Source organism: Cherax quadricarinatus, unplaced genomic scaffold, assembly GCF_038502225.1.
Source record: "Cherax quadricarinatus isolate ZL_2023a unplaced genomic scaffold, ASM3850222v1 Contig56, whole genome shotgun sequence".
Taxonomy (NCBI): Eukaryota; Metazoa; Arthropoda; class Malacostraca; order Decapoda; family Parastacidae; genus Cherax; species Cherax quadricarinatus.
The window spans coordinates 402231-417497 of NW_027195082.1; the positions used below are offsets into that span (position 1 = coordinate 402231).

The following is a 15267-nucleotide window of genomic DNA, read 5'->3' on the forward strand; positions in this document are numbered from 1 at the left end:
ACCCACTGATCAGATCAGATAGACTGGTCCGAACCCTTGACTGGTCCGAACCCTTGACTGGTCCGAACCCTGGACTGGTTTCAAACGGTTTCGTTGTGCACCACCTAGCAGGTTATTAATAGAATATTCAAGAGGTTGCTAGTAGAATTGCAGTAAATAAACCATTCAAATCATTATGAAGCTGTGTGTAGTCTGTGGTCAGTCAAACAAACGGGCTTCCACATGCATAAATTGTCATTTCTGTGGAAATTGGTGTCACGCCCCTTGTGCAGATATCCAAGAACTAGCTACAAGCAGTATTAAAACAGGGAAGTGTTTTTGGGTATGCCCAAATGAGATAAATCTGTGGACTAAAATCACAAGGGTATTAAAAGAGGTCAACATCAAAGCTGCTTTCATAGAAAACCTGGAAGCTTTCTACAACAGATGGGAACATAAAAAGTCCGGGCTGAATGGTACTGCCCTTGATACTGGCCATGTAGTCAGAAACTGTAAGGCTGGAGATGATGTCCTGGTAGTCAGTAAATGGGGGGCTGATAGTGCTGTCCTGGGAGACAGTAATGGGGAAGCTGGAGGTGCTGTCCTGGGAGACAGTAATGGTGAAGCTGGAGGTGCTGTCCTGGGAGACAGTAATGGTGAAGCTGGAGATGCTGTCCTGGGAGACAGTAATGGGGAAGCTGGAGATGCTGTCCTGGGAGACAGTAATGGTGAAGCTGGAGATTTTGTCCAGGTAGTCGGGAACTATATGCAGGAAGGAATACATATGAATGACCGCATAGGGGACAGGAGCCATAGTAGGGAAACAAGTGTAGTCAAAGATAAGATAAAACCAATATTGCAAACTAGAAATACCGCAGGAAATAGCAAACAAGAGGACTCCACTAGCAATAGTGAGGATATATTACCAAAAACAAATGGTGGGAGCTCCATTGTTGGTGCTAGGGAGGATAGAAGTAAGACAGGGAAACATGCACCAACAGGGAATACAGTCACAGAAACCCAAGGCAAACGGAAACCAAGCCTGTGCACATACTATGCACTCGGTATCTGCTGGCATGGGAAATCTGGAAAAACAGATGGGACGTGCAACTATGACCACCCTAGGAAATGCCATGCCCATATGACAACAGGAAAATGCAAACTCCCTTCCTGTAAGCTTTTTCACCCTGAACTGTGTACCTCTTCAGTACAGGAAAGACTGTGCTATAACTTAAATTGCCAGGCATACCATCTAAAGGGGACAAAAAGATACAAAACATCCAGGCCATGGGAAAACCTGGGTAGCCACAGCCACTCAAGAGGGAGAGGTTTTTTAGTGCCAGGAAGGAAAAAAAACTGGCAGGAAATGGCAGAAATCGTACACCAAATCCAGTCATTCCTGGAGTGGAACCACAGTCGATGGCCTCCACTCCAAACCAACAGATACAGATACTAATGCCGGAAAAAAAATCCCCCCCCAGTACCAACAATACCACCAGTCCGATAACATTCTTCTTTGCAAATATACAGGGTCTAAAGCCAGCAACAAACAACAAAATACCTTTCATCCGTGGACTGCTTGCAGAGGCAAAGGCAATGTTCGCGGCTTTCACTGAGACCCACATAAAGGATCACTTAGACAACGAAATATGGATCCCAGGTTACAACCTATACAGATGTGACAGAGTGAACAGGCAAAAGGGGGGGGTTGGCCTGTACATTGCAGAGTCACTTGTTTGCACAGAACTGCTAAATGCCTCAAATGATGTAGTGGAAGTTTTAGCAGTAAAGGTCGAGAACCAAAACCTAGTCATTGTGATAGTCTACAAGCCTCCGGATGCAACATCCCAGCAATTCCAGGAACAGCTGTTAAAAATTGACCACTGTCTGGAAAACCTTCCAGCTCCTGCACCCAACATCTTGCTCCTGGGGGATTTCAACTTAAGGCACCTAAAATGGAGGAATATAGCAAATAATATTGTTGCAGTAATAACACCAGGAGGCAGCTCTGATGAAAACTCACACTCACGCGAGCTTTTAAATCTCTGCACAAAATTCAATTTAAACCAGCAAATAATAGAGCCTACTAGACTGGAGAATACACTAGACCTCATCTTCACTAACAATGATGATCTGATAAGAAATATCACCATATCAAAAACAATATACTCAGATCACAACATAATTGAGGTTCAGTCATGTATGCGCGGAGCCCCAGACCGACATAATGAGATTAGTCACGAGGGAGCATTCACCAAATTCAACTTCAATAACAAAAACATAAAGTGGGACCAAGTAAACCAAGTCCTAACCGATATAAGCTGGGAAGATATACTAAGCAACACAGACCCCAACTTATGCCTAGAACAGATTAACTCGGTAGCACTCGATGTATGCACAAGGCTTATTCCTCTAAGAAAAAGGAGGAGTAGATGTAAAACAGAAAGAGACAGGCGCTCCCTTTACAGGCGACGGAAAAGAATAACAGAGCGGCTAAAAGAGGTCAATATATCTGAAATGCGTAGGGAGACACTGGTCAGAGAAATAGCAAGCATCGAACTTAAGCTAAAAGAATCCTTTAGGAGTCAGGAATCGCGGGAAGAACTAAAAGCCATAAATGAAATCGAAAGAAACCCAAAGTATTTCTTCTCCTATGCCAAATCAAAATCGAGAACAACGTCCAGTATTGGGCCCCTACTTAAACAAGATGGGTCCTACACAGATGACAACAAGGAAATGAGTGAGCTACTCAAGTCCCAATATGACTCAGTTTTTAGCAAGCCGCTAACCAGACTGAGAGTCGAAGATCAAAATGAATTTTTTATGAGAGAGCCACAAAATTTGATTAACACAAGCCTATCCGATGTTATCCTGACGCCAAATGACTTCGAACAGGCGATAAATGACATGCCCATGCACTCTGCCCCAGGGCCAGACTCATGGAACTCTGTGTTCATCAAGAACTGCAAGAAGCCCCTATCACGAGCCTTTTCCATCCTATGGAGAGGGAGCATGGACACGGGGGTCGTCCCACAGTTACTAAAAACAACAGACATAGCCCCACTCCACAAAGGGGGCAGTAAAGCAACAGCAAAGAACTACAGACCAATAGCACTAACATCCCATATCATAAAAATCTTTGAAAGGGTCCTAAGAAGCAAGATCACCACGCATCTAGAAACCCATCAGTTACACAACCCAGGGCAACATGGGTTTAGAACAGGTCGCTCCTGTCTGTCTCAACTATTGGACCACTACGACAAGGTCCTAAATGCACTAGAAGACAAAAAGAATGCAGATGTAATATATACAGACTTTGCAAAAGCCTTCGACAAGTGTGACCATGGCGTAATAGCGCACAAAATGCGTGCTAAAGGAATAACAGGAAAAGTCGGTCGATGGATCTATAATTTCCTCACTAACAGAACACAGAGAGTAGTCGTCAACAGAGTAAAGTCCGAGGCAGCTACGGTGAAAAGCTCTGTTCCACAAGGCACAGTACTCGCTCCCATCTTGTTCCTCATCCTTATATCCGACATAGACAAGGATGTCAGCCACAGCACCGTGTCTTCCTTTGCAGATGACACCCGAATCTGCATGACAGTGTCTTCCATTGCAGACACTGCAAAGCTCCAGGCAGACATCAACCAAATCTTTCAGTGGGCTGCAGAAAACAATATGAAGTTCAACGATGAGAAATTTCAATTACTCAGATATGGTAAACATGAGGAAATTAAATCTTCATCAGAGTACAAAACAAATTCTGGCCACAAAATAGAGCGAAACACCAACGTCAAAGACCTGGGAGTGATCATGTCGGAGGATCTCACCTTCAAGGACCATAACATTGTATCAATCGCATCTGCTAGAAAAATGACAGGATGGATAATGAGAACCTTCAAAACTAGGGAGGCCAAGCCCATGATGACACTCTTCAGGTCACTTGTTCTATCTAGGCTGGAATATTGCTGCACACTAACAGCACCTTTCAAGGCAGGTGAAATTGCCGACCTAGAAAATGTACAGAGAACTTTCACGGCGCGCATAACGGAGATAAAACACCTCAATTATTGGGAGCGCTTGAGGTTCCTAAACCTGTATTCCCTGGAACGCAGGAGGGAGAGATACATGATTATATACACCTGGAAAATCCTAGAGGGACTAGTACCGAACTTGCACACGAAAATCACCCACTACGAAAGCAAAAGACTTGGCAGACGATGCACCATCCCCCCAATGAAAAGCAGGGGTGTCACTAGCACGTTAAGAGACCATACAATAAGTGTCAGGGGCCCGAGACTGTTCAACTGCCTCCCAGCACACATAAGGGGGATTACCAACAGACCCCTGGCAGTCTTCAAGCTGGCACTGGACAAGCACCTAAAGTCAGTTCCGGATCAGCCGGGCTGTGGCTCGTATGTTGGTTTGCGTGCAGCCAGCAGCAACAGCCTGGTTGATCAGGCTCTGATCCACCAGGAGGCCTGGTCTCAGACCGGGCCGCGGGGGCGTTGACCCCCGGAACTCTCTCCAGGTAAACTCCAGGTAATGAGCAGCAGTGCTGACTCTGAGAGTAAGTATGTGAGCAGAGGTGGTGACCCTGAGAGCTTGTATGTGAGCAGAGGTGGTGACTCTGAGAGCAAGTATGTGAGCAGATGTGGTGACTCTGAGAGCAAGTATGTGAGCAATGGAAGTGACTCTGAGAGAAAGTATGTAAGCAGTGGTGGTCACTCTGAGAGCAAGTATGTGAGCAGTTGTTGTGACTCTGATAGCATGTATGTGAGCAGTGGTGATGATTCTGAGAGCAAGTATGTGAGCAGTTGCGGTAACTCTGAGAGCAAGTATGTGAGCAGTGGTGGTGACTCTGAGAGCAAGTAAGTGAGCAGTGATGGTGACTCTGAGAGCGAGTATGTGAGCAGTGGTGGTTACTCTGAGAGCAAGTATGTGAGCAGTGGTGGTGACTCTGAGAGCAAGTATGTGAGCAGTGGTGGTGACTCTGAGAGCGAGTATGTGAGCAGTGGTGGTGACTCTGAGAGCAAGTATGTGAGCAGTGGTGGTGACTCTGAGAGCAAGTATGTGAGCAGTGATCGTGACCCCGAGAGCAAGTATGTGAGCAGCAGTGGTGACCCTGAGAGCAAGAATTTGAGCAGTTGTGGTGACTCGCAGAACAAGTATGTGAGCAGTGGTGATGATTCTGAGAGCAAGTATGTGAGCAGTGGTGGTGCCTCTGAGAGTAAGTATGTGAGCAGTGGTGGTGACTCTGAGAGCAAGTATATGAGCAGTGGTGGTGACTCTGAGAGCGAGTATGTGAGCAGTGATCGTGACCCCCAGAGCAAGTATGTGAGCAGCGGTGGTGACTCTGAGAGCAAGTATGTGAGCAGTGGTGGTGACTCTTAGAGCAAGTATATGAGCATTGGTGGTGAATCTGTGAGCAAGTATGTGAGCAGTTGTGGTGACTCTGAGAGCAAGTATGTGAGCAGTGGTGGTGACTCTGAGAGCAAGTATGTGAGCAGTGGAGGTGACTCTGAGAGCAAGTATGTGAGCACTTGTGGCGACTCTGAGAGCAAGTATGTGAGCAGTGGTGGTGACTCAGAGAGCAAGTATATGAGCATTGGAGATGACTGAGAGCAAGTATGTGAGCAGTGGTGATGACTGATAGCATGTGAGCAGTGGTGGTGACTGAGAGCAAGTATGTGAGCTGTGGTGATGACTGAGAGCAAGTATGTGAGCAGTGGTGATGACTGAGAGCAAGTATGTGAGCAGTGGTGATGACTGAGAGCAAGTACGTGAGCAGTGGTGGTGACTGAGAGCAAGTACGTGAGCAGTGGTGGTGACTGAGAGCAAGTATGTGAGCAGTGGTGGTGACTGAGAGCAAGTATGTGAGCAGTGGTGATGACTGAGAGCAAGTATGTGAGCATTGATGGTGACTGAGAGCAAGTATGTGAGCAGTGGTGATGACTGAGAGCAAGTATGTGAGCAGTGGTGATGACTGAGAGCAAGTATGTGAGCAGTGGTGGTGACTGAGAGCAAGTATGTGAGCATTGGTGGTGACTGAGAGCAAGTATGTGAGCAGTGGTGGTGACTGAGAGCAAGAATGTGAGCATTGGTGGTGACTGAGAGCAAGTATGTGAGCAGTGGTGGTGACTGAGAGCAAGTATGTGAGCAGTGGTGATGACTGAGAGCAAGAATGTGAGCATTGGTGGTGACTGAGAGCAAGTATGTGAGCATTGGTGGTGACTGAGAGCAAGTGTGTCAGCAGTCGTCGTGACTGAGAGCAAGTATTTTAGCAGTGGTGGTGACTGATAGCTAGTATGTGAGCAGTTGTGGTGACTGATAGCTAGTATGTGAGCAATTGTGGTGACTGAGAGCAAGTATGTGAGAAGTGGTGGTGACTCATAGCTAGTATGTGAGCATTGGAGATGACTGAGAGCAAGTATGTGAGCATTGGAGATGACTGAGAGCAAGTATGTGAGCAGTGGAGATGACTGAAAAAAAGTATTTGAGCAGTGGTGATGACTCAGAACAAGTATGTGAGCAGTGGTTGTGACTGAGAGCAAGTATGTGAGCAGTGGTGATGACTTAGAGCAAGTATGTGAGCAGTGGTGATGACTGAGAGCAAGTATGTGAGCAGTGGAGATGACTGAGAGCAAGTATGTGAGCAGTGGTGATTACTGAGAGCAAGTATGTGAGCAGTGGTGGTGACTGAGAGCAAGTATGTGAGCAGTGGTGATTACTGAGAGCAAGTATGTGAGCAGTGGTGATGACTGAGAGCAAGTATGTGAGCAGTGGTGATGACTGAGAGCAAGTATGTGAGCAGTGGTGCTGACTGAGAGCAAGTATGTGAGCAGTGGAGATGAGTGAGAGCAAGTATGTGAGCAGTGGAGATGAGTGAGAGCAAGTATGTGAGCAGTGGAGATGAGTGAGAGCAAGTATGTGAGCAGTGGAGATGAGTGAGAGCAAGTATGTGAGCAGTGGAGATGAGTGAGACCAAGTATGTGAGCAGTGGTGATGATTCTGAGAGCAAGTATGTGAGCAGTGGTGGTGACTCTGAGAGCAAGTATGTGAGCAGTGGTGGTGACTCTGAGAGCAAGTATGTGAGCAGTGGTGGTGACTCTGAGAGCGAGTATGTGAGCAGTGATCGTGACCCCGAGAGCAAGTATGTGAGCAGCGGTGGTGATTCTGAGAGCAAGTATGTGAGCAGTGGTGATGACTCTGAGAGCAAATGTGTGACCAGTTGTGGTGACTCTTAGAGCAAGTATATGAGCATTGGTGGTGAATCTGTGAGCAAGTATGTGAGCAGTTGTTGTGACTCTGAGAGCAAGTATGTGAGCAGTGGAGGTGACTCTGAGAGCAAGTATGTGAGCACTTGTGGCGACTCTGAGAGCAAGTATGTGAGCAGTGGTGGTGACTCAGAGAGCAAGTATGTGAGCATTGGAGATGACTGAGAGCAAGTATGTGAGCAGTGGTGATGACTGATAGCATGTGAGCAGTGGTGGTGACTGAGAGCAAGTATGTGAGCTGTGGTGATGACTGAGAGCAAGTATGTGAGCAGTGGTGATGACTGAGAGCAAGTATGTGAGCAGTGGTGATGACTGAGAGCAAGTATGTGAGCAGTGGTGGTGACTGAGAGCAAGTATGTGAGCAGTGGTGGTGACTGAGAGCAAGTATGTGAGCAGTGGTGGTGACTGAGAGCAAGTATGTGAGCAGTGGTGATGACTGAGAGCAAGTATGTGAGCATTGGTGGTGACTGAGAGCAAGTATGTGAGCAGTGGTGATGACTGAGAGCAAGTATGTGAGCAGTGGTGATGACTGAGAGCAAGTACGTGAGCAGTGGTGGTGACTGAGAGCAAGTATGTGAGCATTGGTGGTGACTGAGAGCAAGTATGTTAGCATTGGTGGTGACTGAGAGCAAGTATGTGAGCAGTGGTGATGACTGAGAGCAAGTATGTGAGCATTGGAGGTGACTGAGAGCAAGTATGTGAGTAGTGGTGGTGACTGAGAGCAAGTGTGTCAGCAGTCGTCGTGACTGAGAGCAAGTATTTTAGCAGTGGTGGTGACTGATAGCTAGTATGTGAGCAGTTGTGGTGACTGATAGCTAGTATGTGAGCATTGGAGATGACTGAGAGCAAGTATGTGAGCATTGGACATGACTGAGAGCAAGTATGTGAGCAGTGGAGATGACTGAAAACAAGTATTTGAGCAGTGGTGATGACTCAGAACAAGTATGTGAGCAGTGGTTGTGACTGAGAGCAAGTATGTGAGCAGTGGTGATGACTTAGAGCAAGTATGTGAGCAGTGGTGATGACTGAGAGCAAGTATGTGAGCAGTGGAGATGACTGAGAGCAAATATGTGAGCAGTGGTGATGACTGAGAGCAAGTATGTGAGCAGTGGTGATGACTGAGAGCAAGTATGTGAGCAGTGGTGCTGACTGAGAGCAAGTATGTGAGCAGTGGAGATGAGTGAGAGCAAGTATGTGAGCAGTGGAGATGAGTGAGAGCAAGTATGTGAGCAGTGGAGATGAGTGAGAGCAAGTATGTGAGCAGTGGAGATGAGTGAGAGCAAGTATGTGAGCAGTGGAGATGAGTGAGAGCAAGTATGTGAGCAGTGGAGATGAGTGAGACCAAGTATGTGAGCAGTGGAGATGAGTGAGAGCAAGTATGTGAGCAGTGGAGATGAGTGAGAGCAAGTATGTGAGCAGTGGAGATGAGTGAGAGCAAGTATGTGAGCAGTGGAGATGAGTGAGAGCAAGTATGTGAGCAGTGGAGATGAGTGAGAGCAAATATGTGAGCAGTGGAGATGACTTAGAGCAAGTATGTGAGCAGTGGAGATGAGTGAGAGCAAGTATGTGAGCAGTGTAGATGAGTGAGAGCAAGTATGTGAGCAGTGGTGATGACTGAGAGCAAGTATGTGAGCAGTGGAGATGACTTAGAGCAAGTATGTGAGCAGTGGAGATGAGTGAGAGCAAGTATGTGAGCAGTGGTGATGACTGAGAGCAAGTATGTGAGCAGTGGAGATGACTTAGAGCAAGTATGTGAGCAGTGGAGATGAGTGAGAGCAAGTATGTGAGCAGTGGTGGTGACTGAGAGCAAGTATGTGAGCAGTGGTGGTGATTGAGAGCAAGTATGTGAGCAGTGGTGGTGACTGAGAGCAAGTATGTGAGCAGTGGAGATGACTTAGAGGAAGTATGTGAGCAGTGGAGATGAGTGAGAGCAAGTATGTGAGCAGTGGTGGTGACTGAGAGCAAGTATGTGAGCAGTGGTGGTGACTGAGAGCAAGTATGTGAGCAGTGGAGATGAGTGAGAGCAAGTATGTGAGCAGCAGTCGAGACCCTGAAAGGGTTAATAAATTAAAATATAAACATAAATATGTACGGAAATAAAAAATTACTGGAACAAAGGTAAAATGTTTTCAATTAAAAAGCTGCAAATTTTCCTCCATTATATTTAACTCTGAGTTTATTAAAGATTTTAGGTGCAAGTTGCAGCCCAGAAGCAGCACTGAATGTTGATGTTAAGCACATCCAGCTGTGCTTAACCTCAGGGCTGTCGACTGGTGCCAGGGATAAAGCCACAAGGAATCTGGTCGCGGTTTTGATGGCAAGAAACTACGAGTATCGTGATGTTGATGATGATGATGATGCACATGATGACGATGGTCCACATGAGACTGAAGATGAGGTGAGTAGTAATTAAACACTCATGCGCTTAATATGCTGCTATGACAGTCAAATGAACAACTATATATTACCCTTAAACAGAAATTATCTGACTATTATAAGCTGTGCTCTGTGGCTTTCTGTTCTCAGTTTGATTTTTAAAAGCTTTATAATTCTAAAATAACTAAACATAGTCTTTTCTAACGATACCTATCCTAACCTAATGATACCTAACCTAACCTAACATGTGACTGGCTTCCAACACAATCGTACCATACCTGGAGTATAATACCTGGAGTATAATACCTGGATAGGGTTTCGGGGGTCAACGCCCCCGCGAGCTTGTCTGTCACCAGGCCTCATGGTGGATCAGGGCCTGATCAACCCGTCGTACGAACCATAGCACAACAGGTCAGGTACTGATTTTAGGTACCTGTCAGTGTCTGCTTCAAGATAGTCAGGGGTCTATTGGTAATCCCCTTTATGTATGCTGGGAGGCAGTTTAACAGTCTTGGGCCCCTGACACTTATTGTGCTATCTCTTATAGTGTTAGTGGCACCCCAGTTTTTCATTGGGGGAATGTTGCACCGTCTGCCGAGTCTTTTGCTTTCATAGAGAGTAATTTTTCGTGTGCAAGTTTGGTACTAGTCCCTCTAAGATTTTCCAAGTGTATCTCTATCACCTGCATTCTAGGGAGTGGAGGTTTAGGAATTTCAAGCGTTCCCAGTAATTGAGGTGTTTTATCTCCGTTATGCGCGCCGTGAAGGTTCTCTGTACGTTTTCTAGGTCAGCAATTTCACCTGCCTTGAAAGGTGCTGTTAGTGTACAGCTATATTCCAGCCTAGATAGAACAAGCGACCTGAAGAGTGTCATCATGGGCTTGGCATTTCTAGTTTTGAAGGTTCTCATTATCCATCCTGTCATTTTTCTAGCAGATGCGATTGATACAATGTTATGGTCCTTGAAGGTGAGATCCTCTGACATGATCACTCCCAGGTCTTTTACATTAGTTTTTCGCTCTATTATGTGCTTGGAATATGTTTTATACTCCTATATAGTTTTAATTTCCTCATGTTTTCCATATCGTAGTAAGTGAAATTTCTCATCATTGAACTTTGTATTGTTTTCTGCGGCCCATTTAAAGACTTGGTTGATGTCCGCCTGGAGTCTTGCAGTGTCTTCAGTGGAAGACACTGTCATGCAAATTCAGGTATCATCTGCAAAGGAAGGACACTGTGCTGTGGCTGACATCCTTGTTTATGTCAGATACGAGGATGTGGAACAGAGCTTTTCACCGTAGCCGCCTCAGACTTTACTGTTTACTACTACTCTTTGTGTTCTGTTTGTTAGGTAATTACAGATACATCTACGAACTTTTCCTTTTATTCCTTTATCACGCACATTGTGTGCTGTTACACTATAGTCACACTTGTCAAGGGCTTTTGGAAAGTCAGTGTATTCTATATCTGTATTTTGTTTGTCTTTTAGAACATCCAGGACCTTGTCATAGTTATCCAGTAGTTGGAACAGGCAGGAGCGACCTGCACTAAACCCATGTTGCCCTGGGTTGTGTAACTGATGGGTATCTAGATGGGTGGCAATCTCGCTTCTTAGGACCCTTTCAAAGATTTTTATGATATTGGATGTTTGCGCTATCAGTCTGTAGTTCTTTGCTATTGCTTTACTGCCTCCTTTGTGGAGTGGCGCTATGTCTGATGTGTTTAGCAGCTGTGGAACGACCGCTGTGTATATGCTCCTCTCAATAGGATGTTAAAAGCACATGAAATGGGCTTATTGTGGTTCTTGATGAACATGGAGTTCCATGAGTCTTGCCCTGGGGCAGAGTGCTTGGGCATGTCGTTTATCGCCTGTTCGAAATCACTTGGCGTCAGGATAATATCAGAGAGGTTCTAGTATACCAAATTCTGTGTCTCATAAAAAAATCACTTAGATCTTCGACTCTCAGGCTGGTTAGCGGCTCACTAAAAGCTGAGTCATATTGGGACTTGAGTAGCTCACTCATTTCCTTGCTGTCATCTGTGTAGGACCCATCTTGTTTAAGTAGAGGCCCAATACTCTAAGTTGTTCTCGACTTTGATTTGGCATAAGAAAAAAAATATTTTGGGTTTCTTTCAATTTCATCCCACGTTTCTTGACTCCTGTAAGATTCCTTTAGCTTTAGTTCGATGTTTGCTATTTTTCTGACCAGTGTCTCCCTACGTATTACAGATATATTGGCCTCTTTTAGGCGCTCGACTATTCTTTGCCTTAGCCTGTATGGGGAGCGCCTTTCTCTTTCTAGTTTATGTGTTCTTTTTTTTCCTTAAAGGAATATGCCTTGAGCATACCTCAAGTGCCACAGAGTTAATTTGTTCTAGTCATAGGTTTGGATCTGTATTGCTTAGTCTATCTTCCCAGTTTATATCATGTAGGACCTGGTTAACTTGGTCCCACCTAATGTTTTTGTTATTGAAGTTGAATTTGGTGAAGGTTCTTTTGTGACTGATCACATTTTGTCTGTGTGGGGCTCCCCACATACATGTCTGGACCTCTGTTATGTTGTGATTTGAGTATATTGGTTTTGATATGGTAATATTTCGAATGAGATCATCATTGTTAGTGAAGATTAGGCCCAGTGAATTCTCCAACATTGCAGGCTCTATTATTTGCTGGTTTAAGGTGAATTTGGTGTAGAGATTTAAAAGCTCGTGTGTGTGTGTGAGTTTTCATCTGAGCTGCCTCCTGGTGTTATCTTTGCTGCATTATTTGGTATACTCCTCCACTTTTAGGTACCTTAAGATGAAATCTCCAAGTAGCAAGTTGTTGGGGGCAGGAGCTAGAAGATTTCCCAGACAGTGATCAGCTTTTACAAGCTGTTCCTGGAATTGTTGGGAAGTTGCATAGGGAAGCTTGTATACAATCACAATGACCAGGTTTTGGTTCTCGATCTTTACTGCCAAAACTTCAACTACATTATTTGAGGCATTTAATAGTTCTGAGCAAATAAGTGACTCTGTGATAGACAGGCCAACCCCCATCCCTTTTGCCTGTTCACTCTGTTGCATCTGTATAGGTTATAACCCGGGATCCATATTTCATTGTCCAGGTGATCCTTTATGTGGGTCTCTGTGCAAACCGCGAATATTGTGTTTGACTCTGTAAGCAGTCCAAGAATGAAAGATATTTTGTTGTTCGTTGCTGGCTTTAGATCCTGTATATTTGCAAAGATGGATGTCGTCGTATTTGTGGTATGGGGGGGATGTCTTTTTTTTTTCCTGGCACTAATATCTGCTGTTTTGGTGTGGAGGCAATGGACTGTGATTCCACTTCAGAAATGATCTGAGTTGTTGTACGATTTCTGTCATTTCCTGCCAGCTTTTTTCCTTCCTGGCGCTAAAAAAAACCTCTCTCAGGAGTGGTTGTGGCTACCCAGGTTGTCCCATGGTCTGGATGTTCAGTGTCCTCTTGTACCCTTTAGGTGGTGTGCCTGAAAATAGAAGCTATATCACTGTCTTTCCTGAACTAAATAGTGACACATTTCAGGGTGGAAAAGTTAACAGGAAGGAAGGTTGGACTCTCCTGTTGTCATATGGGCACGGCATTTCCTGGGGTGGTCAAAGTTGCATTTCATGCCTGCAGATACCTAATGCATAGAATTTGCATAGGCCTCCTTCTTGTACATGAAAATCACTCATGCCTCCCAGCATACATAAAGGGGATTTCAAATAGACCTCTGGCTGTCTTCAAGTAGGCACTGGACAGGCACATAAAATCAGTACCTGATCACTCAGGCTGTGGTTCATACGTTGGTTTACGTGAGGCCAGTAGTAACAGCCTGGTTCATCAGACCCTGATCCACCACGAAGTCTAGTCTGAGACAGGGCCGCAGAGGCGTTAATTAACCCCTGGAACGCTCTCCAGGTATGTTAATTAATCCCTGGAATGCTCTCCAGGTATGTTAATTAACCCCTGGAACGCTCTCCAGGTATGTTAATTAATCCCTGGAACGCTCTCCAGGTATGTTAATTAATCCCTGGAACGCTCTCCAGGTATGTTAATTAATCCCTGGAACGCTCTCCAGGTATGTTAATTAATCCCTGGAACGCTCTCCAGGTATGTTAATCCCTGGAACGCTCTCCAGGTATGTTAATTAATCCCTGGAACGCTCTCCAGGTATGTTAATCCCTGGAACGCTCTCCAGGTATGTTAATTCAAACAAGTAGACCGACTGAAGCAAAATAAATCTTCGGGCCATAATGAACTTTTTTCAAGTGTTCTTAAAGAGTTTAAAATGGAACTTTCTGAACCATTAATTCACATTTTTAATATATCTCTTGAAATGGGTGTGGTGTCGGAAAAGTGGAAGATGTCTAATGTAATTCATAATTTTGAATCAAGGGACAAGTCGTTATCATCAGATTTCCCCCCAAGAAGCCTGACCTCAAATGCAGACAAATTACTAGAGTCAATTATGTATACCCCTGCATAGGATTGAAGCTTGTTCTATCTATTACTGGTGATGTCCTTGAGGGTGGTGTTTGGCGTGTATGGTATTGCCAAACACGTTTCCAACATCTTTTCCAAATTGCCAACATTAAACCTCCTTTCTCGGCAACAGCTCGTATCTGCCTTGAAGAGTGTGCAGATGACTTAAACATTGCTACAAAAGGTTTTCTTCGATGCAGGACACTAGGCACGGCACTCTGGGGAAATGTGAACAGACGCATCGCCAAAATTATTCGCAGCAGAGTTAACACAGCTAATGTTCAACAGAAAATCAGACTTGCTAGGAAACCTAAAACTCTCTGAGATAGGAGTAAGTGGAAAAGTTAAGGAAAGTTCTGAAATTATTCAGAATCTCTCATTTCGTCCACTGACAACCATAGAAACTGAAGCCCTCAGCTTAGGCCCCAAATTTGCTACAAAAATTACGAAACCGAAACAAGACCTCAATTTCATCGCTAAAAATTACAGACACAATGACTCCGATTTCCAAAAAGGCTATCTTCAAAGAATCATCTCAGCGGCCATCTCAACACGCAGCTCCCCAGCCATACCTCGACGTTACATCACTGCACTTAAAGCTTTAGCAGAAGACACGACCATCATGGTGACCACCGCTGATGAAGGAGGTAGTGTCATAATCATGAACACCGGCGATTACAGGAACAAAATGCTCAGTCTACTTAATGACCCAGATACCTACGAACATCTCACAACAAACCAAGTGGACATCCTTACCAAAACATTTCTTCACGGGACTCGCCGCATTCTGAGGGACTCAGAACAAGGGAAATAACTTCTGCACACCATTCTCAGCAACCCCAGACCTGCCAGAATGTACGGCCGGCCAAAAACTCACAGGCCAGGTATCCCATTGAGGCCCATGCCCTCCAGAATAGGCAATGCTCTCCACCAACTCTCAGGAATTCTCACTAAACACTTCTCTAAAGTGAAGACTGAGACACTTATGCAACATACAGGAATCTTTAATGGGGAAACGTTTCGCCACACAGTGGCTTCATCAGTCCAGTGCAAAGCAGAAAGGTGTTAGGAGACGAGGAGTTTGAGGTAATCTCTCAGCCTGGAGTAGATGTGTTCAGTCCATCAATCTTGTAGAATGTACAGCATAGGT

General features: G+C 45.1%; 1 protein-coding gene across 1 annotated transcript in view; it reads left to right on the top strand.

Annotated features, from left to right (window-relative positions):
* LOC128692295 (uncharacterized) overlaps positions 1-11153 on the top strand; it is a 121274-nt gene extending 110121 nt beyond the window's left edge. The window contains exons 3-4 of the mRNA XM_070079954.1: positions 9442-9654; positions 11121-11153. Of these exons, the coding sequence (XP_069936055.1) occupies positions 9442-9654; positions 11121-11153 (246 nt within the window). The remainder of the gene's footprint in view (positions 1-9441; positions 9655-11120) is intronic.
* The last annotated feature ends 4114 nt before the right edge of the window (positions 11154-15267 follow it).